The sequence below is a fragment of the Plectropomus leopardus genome, chromosome 7 (genome assembly GCF_026936395.1).
Source record: "Plectropomus leopardus strain MGB_pleo_1.0 chromosome 7, ASM2693639v1, whole genome shotgun sequence".
NCBI classification, from domain to species: Eukaryota; Metazoa; Chordata; class Actinopteri; order Perciformes; family Serranidae; genus Plectropomus; species Plectropomus leopardus.
Window position 1 is genome coordinate 15,996,832 of NC_142182.1, and position 22,256 is coordinate 16,019,087.

Consider the following 22,256-nt stretch of genomic DNA (forward strand, 5'->3'; position numbering starts at 1 on the left):
AAAGTTGTGGTAAATATCCTTCCAGGTGGATCATTGCCTTTATCTCCATGTGTTTTGTGTTGTTTTTTGTTTTTTGCTTTTTTGCAAAGAAATCAAATTAATTTGCCCAGGTTTTAAAGGGTTAACTGTCCCACTTTTCCCATTGTCCCACTTTACTAGTATTTACCCTATAGTTTACTGTATTTGTACTAGTTATTACTGTATGTAACAACATTTATTAGTTGACCAGATTTTTTCTCAAGTTCCTCCTCTCTCTCCTTTACTTTCTCACCTTTAGATTAGTATTTTTATTATCATTTTAATTCCGCAGAAGTTTTCTCTTCTTCAGATTTTAGACTGCGCTTAAACTCAGTATTTTATTAGTTCACTACTACGGTGATTATAGTTTCCCAGTCCTCTGTGCAGTGTAGTTTTATCTGAAACCTAATTATATCTATTATTCCTGGTAATTGTGGTTCACTCTAACTTTGCCCTGAGTTCACTGCAGTGCTTTAAAGAGACAGATGAGGGCGCCGGAGACCCTCCACTGTGGCTGAACTAACAGGCGCTGAAGGGAAACAGAAATGGAGGATATCGACATAAATGCCTTCGTGGAGATGTTTTACGGGCTGGAAACATGAAAGATAAACGGGATAAAGAAGAAAAGAAGGAGGTAAGGACGTGTTACAACCTCCAGGATGAAACCACATGTTACACCGCGAGAGCCAACACACCGGTATGCTAGCATGTTTACAAAGACACGAACAGGCCTAAACTATATCTGCTCACTTGAATGACGTGAACCAAAATATATATTTTGCACAAGCTGTTGAGAGATTTACAACAAAATATAAGCCAACATTTAAGTCGAATTTGCTGTGAATACCTTCATGTTGGTCAGTATTGGTAGCTTTTATTTTGTGAAACAAACTCTCAGCGCATATCCTGAAGCAGGCTGTGAAATTTATGTTCCTGTGAGCTGCTTAAACCCCCTCATTATTCTTTAAATGATTGGCCCTGCTGGAAAACAACTCCTAAACTGACTGTGTAAAGCTTTTCCCTTCTGGACAACAGTGATGATGAACCGCAGGGCTCCTCTCCTGAAAAAGAGACCTCTATTGGAGGGCACTACTGTGTGATATATGAGCTCAAAGTCCATTTAGATTTGCTCTTATTATTAAGAAGCCACTTACCAGGCAGGCCCCTGAAAAGAACAACAGAGTTAGAAGTAGTGGAAGAGTTGGGCAAGGTTTTTTGAGATGGAGGGGAATATATCAGATCTATTTTAATCTCTGACTCATCTCTGACGGTCCTCACTGATTTACAAAGAAAATTGGTAGCTGAAAAGGTCTGTATAAAGCTAGATAATGAAGATCAGACAGTTGGATCCTGAGGTCTAATCAGGTGTAATGAGGGGTGGAGGTGTCTTGGTTTGTTTTTTTTTTTCATGTGTAAATCATGTAGGAGATGCTGCAGGGCCACCAACATTGAGTTTATTAACCCTTCACCACCTGGTTTGACACCAGTTTTCTTGTGCCAGATTCAGACGCCTTTCATGAGCACTGAAATCAATGAAATCCGAGGACGCTGGCTTGATTTCTCCAAACAAAAAACAAACAAACAGAAAAAGAGGGGAAAAAGCATGAGCAACTTCACAAGAAATTTCCTGCAAAATTAGCTGGGGGGGATTATTTAGATGTGCTCAAAAAATGGGGGAAAATGTCTGAAATGTTTTATAATTCTCTTAATTTTATATATATTATATATATATATATATATATATATATATATATATATATATATATATATATATATATATATATATATTCATATAACTTTTCTTTCTCTTTAAAGATATTCACAGGTAATTTTCTTTTAACTTTTTACTATTTTCTTGCTATTTTTTATGTCTTTTAAATATGCTTATTGGCATGGTTATTTCTATACTAATGGTTTTATCTTGCAGCACTTTGAGATTTGTTCCAAATGTAAAATGCATTAAAAATGAAAAATAATATTATTATCATTTGGGCTGTTTCTTGTTAAATTGCTTGTCACCCTCTGCCTATGTTTTTGATGAAAGAAATTAAGCCAATTTGCTCAGGTTTCAAATGGTTAAAGGTCCAGAGTGTAAGATTTAGGGAGATTTAATAGCATCTAGCAGTGAGGATTGCAGATTGCAAGCAGCTAAAACTTCTCCCAGCTGCATTTTCTTTATTGTTCAGGAAGTTTTTACCTGGAGCCAGATTATCCGCAGAGGTCTTTTCCTCTCCAAAACAAACACACCAGGTGATTTAAATGCATAAAAACACTGAATAAACCAGTTTCATGTTAAAAAAAAATCAGTGTTTTTCTGGCACTCTGGTCTCGGAGGGGCTTCCAACTACTGTGGCCGACGCGAAAATGTGAAAATACGAATGGTCTGTTTCGAGTTTGTCTGCTCTGGGCTACTGTAGAAACATGGCAGTGCAACATGGTGATCTCCGTAGATGAGGACTCGCTCCTTTTGTTGATACAAACGGCTCATTCTGAGGGCTCATTTATACTGAATGATGGATATGGAGACGGATGGAGCCCTCTGTCTGTATTCTGCATTCATTTGGTCTGTATTTGTGCATATTTTCCGAAAGTTTACGGATACATCGAAATGGAGCAGCACCAATGGAAATCATGGATGCAGTGTAGCATAAATAAAGCGAGATACGACTGTAGCTGATGATAAAGAGATTTAAATAATGGCAGAACAGACTGAATTAATTGTGTATAATGATAAACACTAATAAACTGTGAAAATAGTGAAAATAATTCTCTGATCACATGTTGGGATGTATATAAAGGCCACACAGACCACTACCGTCTACGACGCTGCCTACTTTGTGTGTAGTTGTATAAAATGTTTGACTCTGCCCTCTAGTGCCATCTATTGATGAGGGCAGTGATGTTTACAACGTTTCATATGGATGTATATGTTTCGCACATGGAGGGAGCATAAATGAGCCTTAGTATGATGAAAATACAACAATTCTTATTTTCAGGTGATCATACGCTAAAGAAAACATACGTATTATATTGTATTCCATTTCTGCCGATATATATCCCCCTAAATCCTGCACACTGAACCTTTAAATCTACCCAGCTCTGGAAGCCTTCAGTATTTTTCATATTCTTCCCTGAATGGGCCCCTCATCATAATCCTCTCAGCCTCATAAATAGCACATTATTGAATTTGCACTATTTGTTCATAGCCTTGAACTGGCCGAGTAATGGAAACCTGCCTAATGGCTGGGTCTTGCTGGGATAATTAACTGAGAGAAGAATTGAGATTGTGCATCCAAGGTAATTCTCTAAAATGTGTTTCAAAGAGAACATCATCATTGCCTCTTTCAAAAAAAAAAATCTTGCCTCTTAGTTGGGCAGAGCGACAGGGACACCGAGCTATGCAGATTTTTAAATTCTGCCTTTTATTTTTCAGTGACTGCCTCCCGTGTCTTTTGATGATGTGAGAAATCTTTTAATGTGCTAATAGAAAGTAGTGATTGTTGGAGGCTACAACGAGATACTGTTCAAATCAATGAACCTTTCTTCGTGTGCTAATCACTGGGGCGACCCCGGGCTCTACTAATCAGAATGTAGATATAATAAAAGCGCTCCTCAGACAAGATGTGGCCCTGAAGTTGTGCGTTTTGTTTCTATCAAAACAACAGTCCATGCATTAATCATTAAACTATTTTGGGATTCTTCCTTCGAAGTGGCTGCTGTTGTTCTCATTTTGTTATACTTACTGAGTCTTTCAATGAACCAACCTTGGCTCTTATGAGATATGGCATTTTAAGTAATAGGCTAAAGATATGCTTGGTAATTAGGTGGTTTTATTTCATCGCTGTTTTTCGACACAAGTGACATTTTTAAAACCTGATGGCACCTTCACTGCATTATTATTAGTGAAGGTAAAATCAGCACCAGGTTGCACGCATGATTAATACATCTATTAATAAACAGTTTTGGTTTCTATGGCACAGCTTAAATACTACAGTAGGTGGCAGGTGCCTGAAGGGGATCACAGATCAAATCTAATTAGCTGTATCTAATACACGAGGGAACTGTCTTGATATTTATCCAGCTCCTCTAAATGCTTTTTGCCTTCAGGTTGTGATGAGGGAAAATGTCCTGAGGGGCCCATATTCACAGGAACTCTACAGTGAACGGCACTACAGAGCTGCTGCTCCTGTCGTGGCGTTTCCAGAAATGGCTTTTTGCAGTTCTTCCAGGAGAACGTATGAGGTAAGATTTCCTATAGATGTTCACTATAAATGGTCACACATGAAAAGCAACCGGCAAGCCGGATGCTTAGTCATCCGTTTTAATTGTCCTGTCATTCTTTTATTAATTTTGCCTGTTTCAGCCAACTATTTCACTGACTTCTGCTGAGCAGTCTATTTTTAAGACATTTTAAAGTGCCCTTTATATGATGTTAGTGCCAAATCCTGTTAACACTGCCTTCCATCGCTTCCTGTTTTGTGTTTTTTAAACTCCACTTTTCCTGGAAGAATAAACAGAACAAACAAGGTACTTTATGAGACTCCACCTCCCCCATATCCTGTTATTCCTTGTCTCTGAGGAGCACATACACAAAGGTAGAATGTTTTAAATGCTACAAGGCTGCAACCTTTGCCTTCAGAAGCTACGTCTGCCTCTGTTTGAGTGATGGGAATGGATTCGGTCAATTATTCATTAAGTAAGCATGAAGCTTTCTAATGTTCGGCGGCTGCTTTCTTGACTGAGATTTCTTTCTTTAATGCCCTGCAGCTCTTGGTTATCTGTTGGAGAAGAGGGATGATGAGACCGTTTCATGATTTTTAATTTTTTTTTAAAAATTCATTACAGCTTTGTTGTTTTTATGCGGTGTATGTTGGTGTTTCATCTCAGTGGATCACTGCCGCAACCCTCAAGTAAACTACGCCTCACACTCTGGCCTGGCCCTGTGATTGAATTAGCCTTTGCTACAGCTATCTCCAGTGCTGGCAGTCATGGTGAATTTCACCATGTGAGACAACATGATAAAAGACAGGATTTGATTTGCATTCATTAAGCACTCAGGAAGTTCAAAGAGAAGTTACAGAGCAGAATGGAGAACGCAGGGTCCTCGCAGACAGTACTTAGATATGAAAATTTCACCTTAAATGGTCCATGAGGTCATCTCCCATCAATAGGCTCCCTGTCATATTTTGCTCTGAGGCTATTTTGGTGCACATATTTTGAAATGCCTCCTCCGGTCAGAGATTGTAAAAACACCAGAGAGGGTGGGATGGCTCATGTGTCGTGGTGACACAGCCCGCAGCTTGCACCGCGTAAAAGAATACAGCGATCAACTAATATGAGCTTTGTGCTCCAGCTGCAGGCTGTGATTCAAAATTGTCTGGGGGCTCACCGCCAGTTACCGGAGTTATTGCCTGAAAAGAACAGTTTACTGCAGAGAGTGGATTCGGCTAAAATTGCAGTGATGGATTGTGGTTGCAAATTGATAAGGATCTTTCAGCGGGAGCTTTAACGAGTTTCCAAACTGAATACAAATGTAGCCTATGTATGAGCGGAGGAATGGCAATGACTCACAGGTCCAGCCAAACATCACAGCCTTAATGCATATGAATATTGATCCATGCGTGTCTAAAGTAAAGGTTGACATGACATGGGAGACAAATTCAACAGAGCGTGGAGCCGTGCTCTCTAGCCCATTATTTCCTTATCTTTTTGACAATTCAGAGCCTTCCAGTCCATGTAATATTTAGTCATCTGACTTGTCAGAGGAGTGAGGGGAATTGGAAGTGTGCAGTCTGTGGGAATTAGCAGCAGACACCTACAGATTAGGTTTAGAGTGCCCTGGGTGCTCAGCAGGCTGTAGCAGAGTGGGAAGGGAAGAGAAGAGAAATCAGTGTGACAGTGTTAATTTGAACTGTGCATATAGCAGCGGCAGCAAAGACGCATGGAGCTACGCAGCCAGGGCTGTTTTAAATCATGTTTACATAGTTTAACAGCCCAGGTTTTGGCAATTGAATTTACATTGATGCATTTTTTTTGCAGAAATGTGATTGTGTGAACATGTGATTGTAGAAATGCAGTCCATTGTAGGGACTGTCACCTAAAGTTTAAATAGAAATTTCAGGCTCAGACAGGCAGAGGGAAGATGAGTACAGTGCAGGAGTGATTTCCATCTACAACAAAATACTGTGGAAGTGTTCTTGAGCAAGGCAGCCCTGACAGCTTCACTGGAGCCAAAATGTTTCCAGACAGAGCGTAAAAGGGAGGGATGTGTGTTTACTCGACTTTTTCTGGACATGAGGGATGACTGATTGGTCTCTCGATCAACAGTCTTCACGCTGAGAGCGGATTTGTGGCAGTCGGTGTCACACAGCTGGGAAGGCACTGCGTGTTCACAGGCTCAGCCGGCGCGGAGAGGTTTGAGGCGGGGACCCTCCTGACCAGTACACAGGGTGGGGTTCACCGAGGAGCTCCGTCCCCGTGCGCCGCCACGCCCCCGCGCTTGGCGCTGTCCGGTGCTCTGGTGCTGAACGCTGGGTACGAACACCGCCAAACTGCCTGCAGCGCTGGTGACTGGCCGCACGCAGCCGTGCTGCATGGAGCCAAATGACGGATCTCTCAGGATGAAAAAGCTCTAAGTTGACAGGGGTCTCCTGGAAGGATCATATCGGGGATAACTATGACGGGAATGTTTTTCAAGTGTTTCTATTTTCTTTTTCAATGATTTTCCACCAACCCTCCTGAGTCGCTTGGAGGTACATAACTTGCCACCAACATGATTTGGGGTGTTTTGTTATGCTGCCTTCTGACGCCGGCTGCTGGATATCAAACACAGGAGCGACTGCCTTTCTTTCACGGGCATGTTTTTGAGAACTCCCCGGCGGCTTCTAAAGTAAACGGACTGAGCATTCCGGTGAGGCGCATCAACGCGCAAAAATGGTGCCCAGTCTCCGGGATGCACTTCAAACTGTACGGGAACGGCAGCGAAGATTTCCGCGCCTTCGCCCACCACAAACGGGGGAATATATTGCTAAAAACTTCCAGGGTTTTGGACAGAGAGGCTCGCTCAGAATACCTGCTGAGCGTGGGTCTGTGTTGCCAGACCTGCGTCTCGGAGTCTGTCGTTTTTGCGGTTGCCTCGGTAAAAGTGGACGTTTTGGACACCAACGACCACGAGCCGACTTTTCGCAGTGCAGACACCGTTCACATAACTTTAGATGACACCACTGCTCTCCGTAGTGTGGTTTACAGGCTGGAGGCTGTCGACGCAGACAGCGGCAACAACGCAGAGTTGACATACATTTCCATCCCCAAAAATGGCAGTTTCTATGTTGTCCCGAAAACAGGGGAAGTTTTGCTGGTTGACTCTATCCTGGGGCTCCCCTCTGAATTCAGATTTTATGTTTTTGCCAGAGACCACGGTTGGCCCCCTCTGACCAGTAAAGGTGTAGTGGTTACTATTGCTCCACAGCGGTGGGCGACGCGTCCTGCTGAATTAGCGGGGTCAGGAAGAGGGGGGCGGTCGCCGCGGGCTCTGCTTGACCCTGGCACGGTGGTTTCCCTCAACGTGTCCGAAGATGCCAACATCGGCTCTGTCATAACGAGCCTGAGTCCCGCCAGGTTTCAGTCACCCGCCTACGAGTTGGTTTACCCGGAGTCAGAGAGCTCTCCGGTCACCGTGGGGCGCGACAGTGGAGATATCACGATAAGCAGGAGGCTGGATAGGGAGACAGAGCCTTTCCTGGAGCTCACTGTTAAGATTCAGGACAAACGAGGTGTGTAGAATATTCCTCCATTAATCTGCACTTAAGTTAGGTCATGTACCCCCCTCCCCTCCCCTCCCCCTCTGCCTCCTTTCTCAAGGAATTATATGCATTGTGGGGATGATGCCCTATTTTAATGGTATGCTGCGCATTACATGCACACCTAAAACTGTGCTGCCATCTGGACACATCGCCCTTCATCGGTGGAGCCTCTCAACAGGCCTGACATATTCATCATATCCATACAGGGCTGTCAGTGTAGCTGCAGCCTCATTCCACAGGTGTGCCTCATTATCATCTATCCAGCCATACCTGAAATATGAGCTCCAACATTGCAGCATTCAGTGCAAGATTTTGTTGATGTATTTCAATATTTGTCCATTTTTTTGTCATATGCATGAGATATATCAATTTTGATTATATCTCAAGCTTATTTGCAGCAGGGAGAATATTATTATTTTCAGTTTATGTTACGAGGTCTTTGTGAACCGGCTGAAATATGTCCTTGATTGACAGAGTTTGCAACTGTGAAGTTGTTTTCAGAGCTAATCCTTGCAGAGTGGCAAACCACTGCGACCCTCGCTCCCTCTCATCTACTGGCATTACCCCTCTAATCCTCCTCTCATTCACTCTCTAGTCCCAGGGATTTGAAGTAGCACCGCCACAGTCATTCAACCTCTCCAATTCTTGGAGGAAAGGTGAAACTTGTGTGTCTCAGTTGCTCAAGTTTTGGTTTTTGCTCCCCCCAAAGTTCTTTAAAACAAGAAAAACAAAAACAAGGAATCAAAAATGATTTGCTTTGTAATTGAGCTACATAGCGTGCAGGAAACAGTGTGCGCTGTTTTTATTCGAATTGCCTGCTGCTGTTACATTGCACAGCATGTTCTAGATTGTAATTGCGTGCTTGATTGGGAGACGTTCCTGCAATGGGGCGTCTGGAGGTTTTTTAGGAGAGAGCAAAAATAGCCAGAATTCTTGACGTTTTGTTTTTTTTCTTGCACAGATGCATAACAGCTATAAGCCGCTTCAGCCTGACAGATATTCAGATACCTTCCTCCATTTTACCTCTCTCACCTGCGAAACTCTCCTCTCCTGATCAAAGGCATGGCATGTCCTTTATCCTGTGACTACAGCTTTCCAGACAGAATCCTGACGGAGTCTGGGAGGACAGGTCTTTCTTCTGTCTCATTTCCAATCCCTGCATACACGTCTCTCTGAGTGAAGGAGTCCATTTTAGCTGTTTTTCCCCCCTCTTTTTTTTTTGAGATTTAACCTAATCTTCCACACGAATTGGCTTCTTACCATTGCATTTGGGTTTGCTTAAGTGTGTCGTAGTCTGTCTAACAGATAAAAAAGCTCCTAGGCACACTGCATTAAAAGAAAAGACTGAGCGAGATGCTTTGTGGTTCTGTGTCTTTGTAGGTGTTTGTTTGCATGCAAGAGTGAGACAGCGCGGTCATACTAAAATTGACCCCAGGTATGATAACAACAGTTTTAATAAGGCGCCGTGTGTTGCATCGCCTTAACTTATTTTCCCACCGTGAACTCTCTGTAGCACAGAGCTGTCCGTGGTGCTGACAGTCACCTGCTGAATGTCAAACAGAAAGCACTGTCAGGCAGCAGTCTACCAGCAGTTCAAAGGATATTCAAGTCAGCAGCATTCAGTGCTAACCATAACAGTGTTTACTATTCCCATACAAGGGCTAGACAAAATAATAGGCACAAATCTGAGCCACAGAATGACAACTGTAGCCTTAAAAACTAGTACCAGAGCTGAAATCATGCTTTTTAGAGACAGATATGCGCCTGGATAATAGTACAGGTGGTTTTTATTGCAACATCATTGTCAATATTTGAGTCTTCCTTTCATTTTGTCCACACCTTGTGCATACTGTCACTTTTATTCAAACGTAGATGAACCAATTGTGATGATAAATCTTGCCTCGAATCCTCTCCTTCTGCCACACTAAAATTGCTGCTTCCCACACTTCTGTTAAGACAGCCATTACCATCACAAATATTACCACAGAGCCATATCTTGTAGCCTATAGGTAAATGTCTACCTTATTGATTTTCTGTTAATGCTGCTTAATGTTTGGATAATCTCCTGGATACTTCCAGACATGTTCGTCACTGTGTGTGTGTGTGTGTGTGTGTGTGTGTGTGTGTGTGTGTGTGTGTGTGTGTGTGTGGGACAAAGAGTACATGTGGCTATTAACTGGTGAATGCAGATGCACTAAGTGTGTAGTGATTGTGTTCATTAGCTAGTTAATGTGGGCATGAAATGCTAATCACACTGGTGCAAGGCTTTCTTATGTTAATAAGTTTGCAGTGGGTACAGCGCTATGTTTAGAGCTGCTCAAATGGAGATTAAAAAGTCTAGTTTGTCACTTTAGATATCTCCGATAAATTATTATGGCACACTGCAGATGAGGGGAGATGGAGCAGCAGTACTAGATTGCTCTCAGTATGGGGTCCATCCTCATTGGTGTACTTACCTGAAAGTATGGCTCTGAAACGTGACTTGTTTGAACACTGAGTCATTTTTGTAGCCTGCTTTATGAATCAAAAACAGCGTTAAAAGGTTTTATTTGAATAAAAGTTGAATAATAAGGCCATAATGGGCTAAATATGCCAATGTGTATTACTATCAGGAGGACAGAGAGTGAAGGGCCACAGTAGTTTACACACATTTTACCCAGACTTTAGTGTGTCATCCATTAATCAAAAGATACACAGGCCCACAAGGCAAGTCAAGGCAAGGCAGCTTTATTTGTATAGCACATTTCATAAACAGGGCAATTCAAAGTGCTTTACAGAGTAATAAAATATAAAAACATGATAAAAGACGATTTACAATAAAAGAAAAAGAGATAAGATATTCAAGTTGAAATCAATTTCTAAATACAAGTTGAAATCAATTTCTAAATGATTTTAAAAAAGTGCAGACAAGAGGTGCAAAGATAAAAAGATAATTTAAAATGATTTCAAATGAAATTTAAAAATAAGTTGGTAGTCAGCAGGTGGAGTAGGCAGTGCGAAAAAGGAAACGTGTACAAAAATGTGCTTGTTGTTTCTTATGTCTGCTCATATCTGACAAAATTAGCGATCGTCACGATTACAATTTTCTACAGAAATCGACCATTTAATGTGATCACGCAACACACTGTCACATATGACCGCTCAGTGCAGACAATTACATTGATGAACCAGTTTAAGATTATTCTTTCTCTCGCTCAATTTCCAATGTGATATTCTTATATTACATATTACCATCACGCCGGTGTGATTCATTACACCACTTTAATTTTTAATTACACTCCCAAAGTTAGAAATTACTTTCTTATTTTTTCCAAAACAAAACAAACATTTTCACTTAATTTCTTTTCTTTTGATTATTACTGTGCTCAAAACTTTCTCTATTAAGAAAATTAGGTTGCCTGACTCATCATCTGAGTAAATGTATGGAGCATTATTTTCAGATGGCTGTACTTATTCAGAGATCTTAATAAGATATTTTCTGGGGTGGATTGGGATGTAATTAGGAGTTCACTGCATGTACATAGACAGGATTTCAGGACCCCCTGATAAGTTTTGACACTGTTCCTCTCATTCCGATGCATCAGATTTAGTTTACAGTAGAATCACCTTGTTTGCCTAAGGAGTCTGTTCTCACTCAGGGCCCTAAAAAAGTATTCCTCCTTTTCTCCTTGACTAGATCCCCTGCTAATGTTGGAGAAATATTTACCTTCTGAACTATATTCAGTACACTTAAAATCCCCAGAGAAAACAATGCAGTGATATTATTCTGACATAGCCTCTGTGTATCAAACCAGTAGCATAAGAAAAAGGAAAAAAAAGGTAAAAGTAATGGAAGTAGGCCATGACTCATGACTCACAGAAACTGGTTATGTGGTGTTGTTTTTGTGGAGAGGGAGTGAGGGACCTCTACAGCTCTTCCTGTAAAGGATTTTTGCTGGCCCACAGAGGACGTCAGTTTAGATTTGTATTGGTGGGGATTTTTTTTTCTTCTTCTCGCTTTTGGTTGTCCCACCCGAAGAATCCTTTTCTTCGCACCTGAGTAGGAATCTGTTAATGGTATTTGACGGGTTGGGAGGAGTATTGAACAAGTGGTGCAGTCCTTTGTGAGTTGGAGTGGAGGATATTGGAGTGGTTTCTCCCTCTCCTTTAGGTTTCTGTGGGCAGGGTGGCATTCAGCTTGTGGTAATCACCTCTCCTCAGCCTGTTTTTTTTTTTTTCTCAGGGAACCTTATTCTGCTCTCTCCTTGCTCCTCTCTCTTCTTGTCTCCGTCTCATAGTCAGCATCTCGCCTCATGCTGTCTTTAATCCAATTTCCCTTTTCATACTCATTTTTCCCCCCACAATATTTGCATATTCCCCTTGTGATGTGAAATGAATTGAGAAGAGACTCGATCTCATTTTTGTTTGTAATTTGTGACTGTGGGGCTGTTTGTTTTAAGTAGAAAACAATTTCACAAAAAGCTGTCTGCATTTATTCAATTTAGTAAAAAATGCCCGTGGTGATTATGCATTATTATGTGTGTGTGTGATTGCGAGGATGTGTGCGGTTGCATGTGCATGAGGGGATCCCCCCCCTGTTGTACATATCTAATGGTGTAAATGTGTTTGTGTATCATTCTGTGCTTGTGTTAAGTGTTGTGTTTGTCCTTTCAGCATCTGAGATTCCCCGCAGCAGAGGTTCTCAGATTTGTTGCCTGACAACATGCTGTGAAGCTGTAACATGCCTGCAGCATTTGATTTCTGCTCTGTGGTCTCTCAGATATCAAATGGATGTGTCTTAGGAACATCCCAGCAGTCCTCTCTTCTCTATAGTCCTAGCATGTATCTGATGCCATGTAGGAGGGAAGGGAAGTGTGTGTGCACCACAGTTTTTTGTTTTTTTTTTTAAAGATGGGATTAAGCACAGAGAACAAGAGCAGGGGGAGGAAGGAAAGTAGCTTCCCTGCACAGTAGAGATATTTAAAGTGGGTACATGGCGCTACTATCAGGGGCACAGAAAGGTCAGGGCCAGCTGTAATGCTGGGGGCATGGCCACAGATTGTGGCTTTAAGATCGAGGAGGTTAAGTGAGGCAAAGGTGAAAAACCAGTGGAGGAATGAGAAAGACAGGGAAGGATGGAGGCAGGAAAAGGGATTGAAGGGAGTGTGTAAATGCATGCTTGTGTGAGATTGTTTTTCCCTGTGTGCCTATAAGCTTTGCTGAAGATAAGTAAAGGGCAGCCAGATCAGAGGAAGGGAGTTGTAAACTGCTGATGAGAGGTCAGCTTGGTAAAACATAATTGTGAGATGGTTAGAGGGCAGGAGTGAGAAACTAGCAGGAGGGGAATGAGGTGTGCCTTTAGTAGAGGGGATGGCTACAGGGCACAGGGGTGCACTGTGCAGCTGTGAAAAGGGCAATGTTTTGTGCTAGTATTTGTCTGAAGATTGTTTGGGGGCAATTGGAGGGAGGATGAGGAGATAAATACGACCTGCCCTTTCGAATGGCAAGAAGAGAGAAAGCAAAAGATAGAAAGACAGAATATGGTGTGCTCTCACCTGAAACAAGACCTTAATTTAGGGTTGCTGCTGATGCAGGGTACTGACCTATATTTATATTTGGAGCTCACGGGGACCATTTTTATGTCAGGTAACACAAGGCCAGGGATTCTCCAACAAATCCTTCAAATCAAACAACAAAATAAGTCTGTATTTTTTTAATCCAATGCACCCATAGAGTATCCCAGTAGTAAGTACTAAAACCTGGAAATAAATAAGCATTTCATGATCTCCGGTTCCCTCCTCTCGAAATTTTGGGTTTTTTGAATGGGTCTTGGGTTAGAAACCTTAAATAATGTCTGTGGGCTTTTTGGTTTTTTTGTATATTTCATTTGTGGTTTTAAGTTTTACAAATATAACAACACAACAACATAACAGGAACCATGTGTATAACCATCGGCCCAGGCATTCATACACACCTATGTATATATGAAAAAAAACCCAAACCCACACACACATACGCATATTTATGCTCACACATATTCATGGGGGTGTTCAAATGAGGTCTGTGGTTCACACTAGCTTAAGAGACTTTCACGTTTTGTTCTACAACATAAGATATGCCAATAAATACCCCACTCGCAAACTTTGAAGTTTTTATGTCTTAAAAAAGGTGGTTGCAAATAAGTGGCTAAATGGGACTACAGAATGTTATCACATATCACAACACGGCTTTACAGCCTCGTAGCCATAGTGACGCAACCGTCGGGTAGTTAGTTTTAGCCTAGCAATAGCTTTTTTGCTTCTGGCGATAGTGTTTAGGCTTCAAAACTCATAAAAGTGGTGTTCATGAATTAAAACATGTTTACCACAGGGCTTATTTTCTGCAGTGATCCAAAATCCAATGGAAAAATCCCATCGGCTTTTTTAACGAGGGAACCAGGGTGACGTTGGCCTTCAAAAAAACATCATCCCTGCAGCGCTCTACTGGCAGGGTGAAATCTTCTGTATACTGCTTCCAAAACTGTTACAAATAACTTCTGAAAAATAAATCAGTTTTCATGATGTGACTGCACTATGTTTAAAAGTATTGTGTGCAGAATTGTCAGTTACTGTTACTGTTTGAAAACACTCTTGCCAGCAAAAGTTAGAGTAAAAGCCAACCCCAGATTCACTCTCATTTAGCGTTTGGCCCATAGACTGTGGAAATAATGGACATGGCCACTGTGACGTCACTCATTGGCATTATGGTTGTCACCATCTTGGTTTTTTGGAACCAGAAGTGACCATATCTGGATGTGAACCTGGCACTGTGGAGAGGTGAAGGGAGGAGCTGACTGAGAGGCTGAGGACACTATCAGCACTCTGTTCCTCAAAGTGACACCCTTTTTTTTGGGAGTTTGTGCTTAGGTGATGTGAGGGTCTAAGGGCAGAGGGATGTTGTATGCTGTAAAGCCCTCTGAGGAAAACTGTGTTTTGTGATAATGGGCTTTATAAATAAAATTGACTTGACTTGACTTGACTTAATTTTGAGTACCTTTAAGCCTTAATTTAATGTAAACGGTTGAGTTCTGTAAAAATCCAAGCATAACCACAAGCATAAAGCATATACACATGTCAATATTGGGCATTTGAAATAACTGATACTATTGTTTGTCAATCTGGAAACTATCCAGGGATTGCTGTGGCACCTACTGCTGTGAATTGACGAATATAACTGATAGCAGAAACACCAAATTTTATCATGACATTCTAGTGACAGTGACAGAAACTGCATTTGATATGAATCAGTCACGTTTGATCTGCTTGATAAGGTCAGTATCGACCCTCATACCAGATCAATTTGGTGGAATTATACCAGAGCAACAAAAGGAGGGAGGAAGATATTTGTACGCTGATGTCAGGGTAAGTTGACTTAAGTTGTCAAAGACATAATTATAGAGCTGCAGATGTGAAATGAGCGATTGTGTACATGTCTGTCACTCTGTTTACATGAGCAATGTATATCTCATTACAGCAGCACCCTCAACAGCCAACCCACATAAATTACACAGGTTTGCTGTTGCGAGGTGTGGCGGGAGGTGTGAGTGCTGCATAAGGCACAGCATTGTGAGGACAGTCATAGCGACAGGGAGTTTTTATCTGGCCAAGGGTCTGCATTATTGATGCCCATTACCACAGGCATTGTCAACTCCAGACATTGCACGGAGGCAGGCGCTGTCAGGTAAATGTCTTGCTGACCTCCAACTGCACAGATTCCCAGAATGCCTCGTGCAACCTGGTGTCTACCTGGGTGATAAATGAGGACGACTTGCACATTGTACAAGAAGCTTATCGCCGACTGAGAAGGTTTCGTTTTATTAAATCTAATTCATGATGTGCTGACACTGGCTCAGTGGGAGACAAACGGTTTGAGGGGTTTGTTGACGTAATTTAATTTTCTGCTGTTGTGTTTGGGATCATTTGTAATGAACAGAGTAGCAGATGATTTCTCTGGCTGTCCCCTCTGCACCTACCATTTCCCCTTTCCATTTAAAACTTTTGTTTTGGCTCCACCTATGCATGCTGGATAGCCTCTCTGTGGCATTCCCCCAAAGAGCCGAATTGATTTTGTGCTATTGATTAACCAGGAGCTGTTTTGCTCCCAGTCACAAAACATCACTTTAAACAACAATTTATATGTCGCAGAATAGGCTGTGACAGACTGTTGCTGATAGTTTACAAACTCACGGAGAGGTAGGTGTGTGATTGAGTCGAAAGGGCTGATAGAACTATCCTGAAGCACTCTAATGAATCAGCCTTTCAGACAAGACCATGAGAATGAGCAAGGGAAAATTGGAGCAAGCGCTTGGATATGTCATGGGAATTCAATGCTGGTGCTTATTTATCTATTTGGTCTTGAATTTCTCAACCTTTTGTACCCAAAGGTCCAATTAACTGAGCATAACAATGGTTGCAGCTCAGCTCTGGGTGGCCCAAAGAGGCCCGGATAAACACACAGGACACAGACAACTTTGAAAGCTTTTGCTGGCTGAACTGTGAACAAGGAGATTTTTAATGCAGGATGAGAAAAGATCACATGGCCGGCCAAGTTGCCTAGTGAGATGTTTTGACATGCCATGAACTTTGCTTCGGAGGGAAGCGCGCAAATTGCAGAAATTGCCATAATTGTGCGACACCAATTTGCACAGTGTGAGTGCGGCTTTTGTTGAAAAGATGAAAATGACTGCCATGCAGAAAGAGATGTTAGAGTGAAGAACAAGACTTTTAAGTCTGAGTGGTGATCAGAAAGACTGTGGAAGGCGAGGGAGCTGCATTTCAGATTAGAAAATGTGTTTGATGATGACGTCCATCTCATGGTTCAGTTATTTAGTCAATTTGGGGAAACAGGAAGACAGTCTACAACTCCATCACAGCCAGAGGACGGCTGATTGCAGTAGCAGGTGTTTTTGATGCAGAGAAGATTTAGTGCCTCTCAGGGCTGATGAGCATGCAAGAGAGAGCATTGGCTACATGGGCTGTTATATGGATATCTTCAAATGTGACTCTGGGTGTGTTTGTGCGCGCGAGTTTCAGATATATGGAGAGATATGCAAGCAGAGGATCTGAACACCACAAAGGAGGACATACAAAAGACCAGTTTTGTTCTTGCTTGTTTTGTGTTGTCTGGGTTGGACTGTTTATTGTACGCTTTTGTTCTGCCCTTCCCCTTCGTATTTGGACATTTCTGTTATGTCTTTTCCAAAGTGTGCGTGCGCATGTGGAGCATGTGTGTGAGGGTTCCTTTGTCTTTTCGTTCCAACTACCAATTTGTGTCTGTTCTCAGTGGAACCATTGAACGTGCATGGCTTTCTTTCTATCATTCTCTCTGCCTCGACAGCGAAGGGCTTAATTCTGTGGACTAATCAGACCATATGGTCTCTACAGTCTTATGATGTGCTGAGAAGGATGGGATAGGGATGCTGCTGCGTCGTTAGTGTGCCAGCCTTGCCGTGGAAACACATAGACACGCGCCAGTGCCACACATTAAGGATCAAGATCTAGAGTTTCAGCAGCCCTCATAACCTGTTTTACTCAAACTGAAACGAAGGAAAAGATTTTAAAAATGAGCATGTTTAGACTTGAGACGGTGCATGCCATTTCTCACAAGTTATCGACTCATAATTACGCTGCCCTTTCTGCCCCGACACCACAGCTGGTACTTAATCAAGTCATTCCAATAATGAATTGTTTGAATGTGTGTTAACTTGGTCTTGATGGATATCTGTGACTGAGAAATGGGTGCGTCTGTCAAACACTAAATTGAGGATCTGTCCCTAAATGTTCCGCAAGCCCCCATGAATAATCATGTGCTCAAAGTTACAAATGAGTCACTCAGCCTGTCTTAATGTTTGGATTAAGTGCAAAATCACCATATATTTACAGTAAATCCTACAGATGGAGCATTACTTTTTATAAACTATAATAAGATGAGATCATATTCATTCCATGTGAATGTTTGAACATTTTGTCAGATTTGGGGCATTAATGTTGATTAATGTTGGTCTTTGCGACATATGTTAGACATAATCGTAGATTTTCGTTGTTCACGTAGCTCTTCTAGCAGATATTTTGATAAATCATGATGAGGTGGGGGAGTTTAACACTTGGTTTCTCTCGTGCACAGTGGGTGATAAACATTGATCTTGTTTAATCTTGCTGGCCTGCTGCTAATGACGGGAGATGATGGTCCACACAGGACAGACTGCTCAGTGGATTAGATATCTAAATGAGGACTTTATCCTCATCCTCTCTTCCTCTTCCCCCATTACCAATAAGCCAGACCGCAGTCACATGCTGAGTTACAGTTTAATGCATGTGACTAGAGCAGTGTGTGGCATGTTTTATGCACATGTGTGTGTGTGTAATGAGCAATGCAGACAATTGGCGACCCATATATGTTTTTTTGTGTCATTGTACATTTATGCAAGCCTGCAGCGTTAGCATTAGAGGAGCGCTGTCCATGCTCACACTGCCGCTCCATACTAATCTGCTGTACTTCTGCAGAAATACATTTGCAATGTTCAACACATTATTGTACCTTTGCACAATAACAGACAGTGATAGGGTGTTCCCAGAATCCCTCTCTGGTGTGAAAAACAAACACAGACCCAGGTCCTGGTTTCAGTGATAGATTAATGCTGTCTCACCCATACACTGTGGCTTGTTTTCCCATTAAACCTGTGCGGCTCCCTCTGTTGCTTCTGCCTGGCCCTGGTCTGGCTTTTGCGTATGTGTTGAAGTCTCTGCCTGTGCACAGGCTGTGCGTGCAGGGTGTGTTTGTGTGTCTTTGCCTATATATGTGCTTCTATGGAAAGATATCGAAAGGGCTCCGAGGACAACCCCCATCAATCACTGGCCCAGAAGGAAATAGAGAGAGGGATGGAGAATGGAAAGAGAGATGGAGGTCGCCACAGAAAGCAGCATTTGGTGAAAAGCAGAGGGGGAGACAGAGGAAAAGTGGGATGAACGGATGGAGCAGTCCTGGCTGGCTCTGATTGAGCTGGGTAGTGTAGTTTATATCCTTTAGAGATAAGGCCGGGGAGCACTGCTCAGCAGCTTCCTCCCCCTGTAGCTTGAACTGAGCGTGATAATAAGAAAGCGTGAATGGGGCAAATTGAATTAATGCCGCGGCACACCATAAAAGCCCTAACCATAATGCATTTTAAAATCCTATAATGAGCAGAGAGCTAAAATAATTTCACACTCCAGTGAGGAAGATGGCCCTCTAACAGATTTTGGGCCTGGCTGACACTGCCAGGGCTTTTGTCATTTAATGTGACTCTAGGTGCTATGTCGAAATGATACTTACTCTTACTTCCTGGGGTGCAGCAGCGTGGGGCAAACTTAGCGGACAAACCGTTAAAATTCCCGCAACACACACGAAGCTTAATCAGGGTGAGGGAGCGGCTGCTTGCCTGCTGATGTCTCGCTTGGGTCAGCTTTACAGTCTCGGGGTAAAACAGAGTTGCAGAGAGGGCACATCTGCCACGAAAGTGCTCCCTCATTACTCTCCATTAACAGCCCATTCAGTGATGGGGACAGCGGTAGGAGTTGGACCCTATCCCGCTTGTGTACACACGCAGACACGCTCACACGCCCGCACATACATACACACAGAGAAAAGGCACAGATGTGCGCTTTCATATGTACACGCACTGGAGCTCACAAGGTATTTTTCACTGTTTCACACCATCACATGCTCTCAGCTCTACCATCCTCATCATTAGAGTTGTACCGTCATAAAGCTGAAATTACCTCTCCATCATCAAACCAGGGAGAGGGACGAAGATAGCTCTCTGACACACAGTAACACTAACAGACGGGTGCTGATAGAGACTAATGACAAAATGAAAGCCTCTGGTATGAACAGTGCACTTTTCTGGCTGGAATAGAGGAGAGCAACATAGCATCAATCGCTATTTCCTCCTCTTTTCTCCTCTTCACAAACGTCTAACCCAATGCTGCTCACAAGTCTTTGAAGATTTTTTATTTTTTCTTTCTTGGAGCTGCGTTGGGCTTCTTGGAACTCCTTTCCAGTTCCAGTTAACCCCAGGCAAGTGTGAGCTGAGGGGTGCATAGGAGCATCTCACTCATCTTCCTTCTACTGGAAACACACTTGTACACAGCTACAGTTACACATCAGTACACAAACAACACACACGCACACACACAAAGGTACACCACACTCGCATCACATCCATACATGCGCAGATAATTTCACACAAGCACACATGACTGTGCAAACACGACACAATTCAATAAAACTTCAATATTCTGACATCACCCAATAAACACATTATGCATACTGCATACAGCAAGTAACACACAGATACTCACAAATTCAAGTTCGGAAACTATACACTTCATATGGTCCTTGCTCCAGGCAGGAAAATAAAAGCCCAGAAGTAGCTGCAGAGCACGGCAGGGAGAGGCCAAACAACAATTTATATCTGTATATACCTCTTTCCAAGAGATTGCACGGGAGTTTTCCATTTTGTAGTGTCATTCAGATTAACTCTCCTTGCCACCTTTCCAAATGACTGGTCTCTGCTGTGAACTGTGCGACAAGGTGTGCACATGTGCCTTTGCACATCCATGTCATTTGTGGTGTAGTGGGTTGGCGGGTAGAAAGGTAGGTGGGTGAGTGCACTGTACTGTATGTACGCTTGAGTGCATATTATTTCTACACTAAGTGTCTGTTTGGATAGCAGCCACATTGTTTCATCACAAATTTGAGAATAGAGAGCATACTTCACAGCCAGATCTAATTATGTATGATATCACAGATAGTTGTGCAGATACAATGCTTGACTACTAATGTAGTGCTTATGTAAATGTGACCTAATACCTCTGTGCAGTTATTTCTACCTAGTTTTATCTGAGAAGAAGCAAGGAATCCTGCACACTGTCAATCACTTGTGCTCACTTAACTTTAAATTTGAAAGCTCACATTGTTTATTTACCTTTACCTGCCCATCCAAAGCTCAAAGAAAACAACAGAGCTATGTGGCATTTAAATAACTGAGATTTTAGCTTCCAGACCATTTTTAGCCTTAATATCTTTTCTTCTTACAAAACAAATTGGCTTTCTGCAGCCACTATTAGGGGGCTTTTAACAGAAAGATTACAGAATGCATACAGTTAAAAAAAAAAAAAAAGAAGCTGTTTTGTTTTAATGCGAAAAAAAATCTGTTTTTTTTTAACTGTTTCAAAGTCTAGATAAGAGATAAAAGACAAGCATTTCCATAAGGGTCTCGAAACTTTGAGGCCACTTGCCTAAAGAAATGTACACAGCAACATTGTGTCTTCTTGTGAGACACAACTGAAAACCTAATTATCTTGCATTCAACAGTCAACCTGTTACTGCCCTCATTATGCCGTAGGACTAATATTGATTTGTTGGGAGCACTGGGTCCTGTTGGCTTTGATGGCGTATTTAGCATTTGCTGAAATGGTTAGTGGACTATTAAGCCTGTTTCTTGATGGGAAGTGTAGGCTTTACTATTGGTGTTGCTGGTGGTTTGTCAACAGTTGTATTGTCCAACTTGACACAATTAAATGAGCACTGCGTCAGTTGGGGTGAATTAGTATGCACTGCTGCCTCGAGGCAGAGGCAGATAAGAATATCAATATCAACATGATCTCTGTGCATCTCGTGCAGACACGCTGAAGGTCAGAGATGTGTTTAGCACAACATTGGCTTAGCTCAAAGGCTGTGGAAAACATTAGCCTACTGTGGGAAATATTATGACACGGCCTGTGCACCATCCACTTTATTAGCTACCGGAGAGCTTGGCCCTGCATGTTACAGGTTTGACACCTTGTTTGTTGGTCTCCCATCATCTCAGAAATCTCCCTCCATAGAGTGAATGATATACAGTGCCACAGGGATTACTTTTTTCTGTAGACCAACCTGGAAGTTGACGTCACCTTAGTCCCTCGTCAAGAAGCCTACTAGATTTTTCCAATGGATTTTGGATCATTGTGGAAAATAACCTCTTCAATAAAAAAACGTTTATTATACTTAAGTGTTTTTTTCAGCAAAATAATCTTCACAAATGAACACCACTTTCAGGATTTTTGAAGCCTAAATGCAAGAGCCAGAGGGGAAAAAGCTAAAAGCTAATGCTGGGCTATAAAGGAACAACACTACAGTCCAATTGCGTGGTTCCGCTAGATGACATTCTGTAGTCTCATTTAGCCATTTGTTAGCAACCATCTTTTTAAAGACACATGAAAGCGTCAAAGTTCAGAAGTATTTACTGACATATTTTATGTCATAGAACAAAACATGAAAGTCTCTAAAGCTTGTGTTCACCACAGAGCTTATTTGAGGCTTCTAACCAAAAAGTTATTCAGAAATTCCATTGACTGTGTGCCCAAAAATCTGATAATGAATGCCTTTTTAGTTATAACCTTA

The 22,256-nt window shown here is 42.0% G+C and overlaps 1 protein-coding gene across 3 annotated transcripts in view; it reads left to right on the forward strand.

The window, feature by feature from the left end:
- Positions 1-538: 538 nt before the first annotated feature.
- LOC121950393 (neural-cadherin-like) overlaps positions 539-22,256 on the forward strand; it is a 95,314-nt gene continuing 73,596 nt past the window's right edge. For 2 of the 3 annotated variants that reach the window (XM_088080039.1, XM_042496378.2), the window contains exon 1: positions 6,022-7,790. In XM_088080039.1, coding sequence (XP_087936165.1) covers positions 6,791-7,790 — 1,000 coding nt within the window. In that variant the 5' untranslated portion in view covers positions 6,022-6,790. Of the gene's footprint in view, positions 653-4,125; positions 4,261-6,021; positions 7,791-22,256 lie in introns of those variants that run through there. The other variant, XM_088080040.1, reaches the window with a different exon arrangement.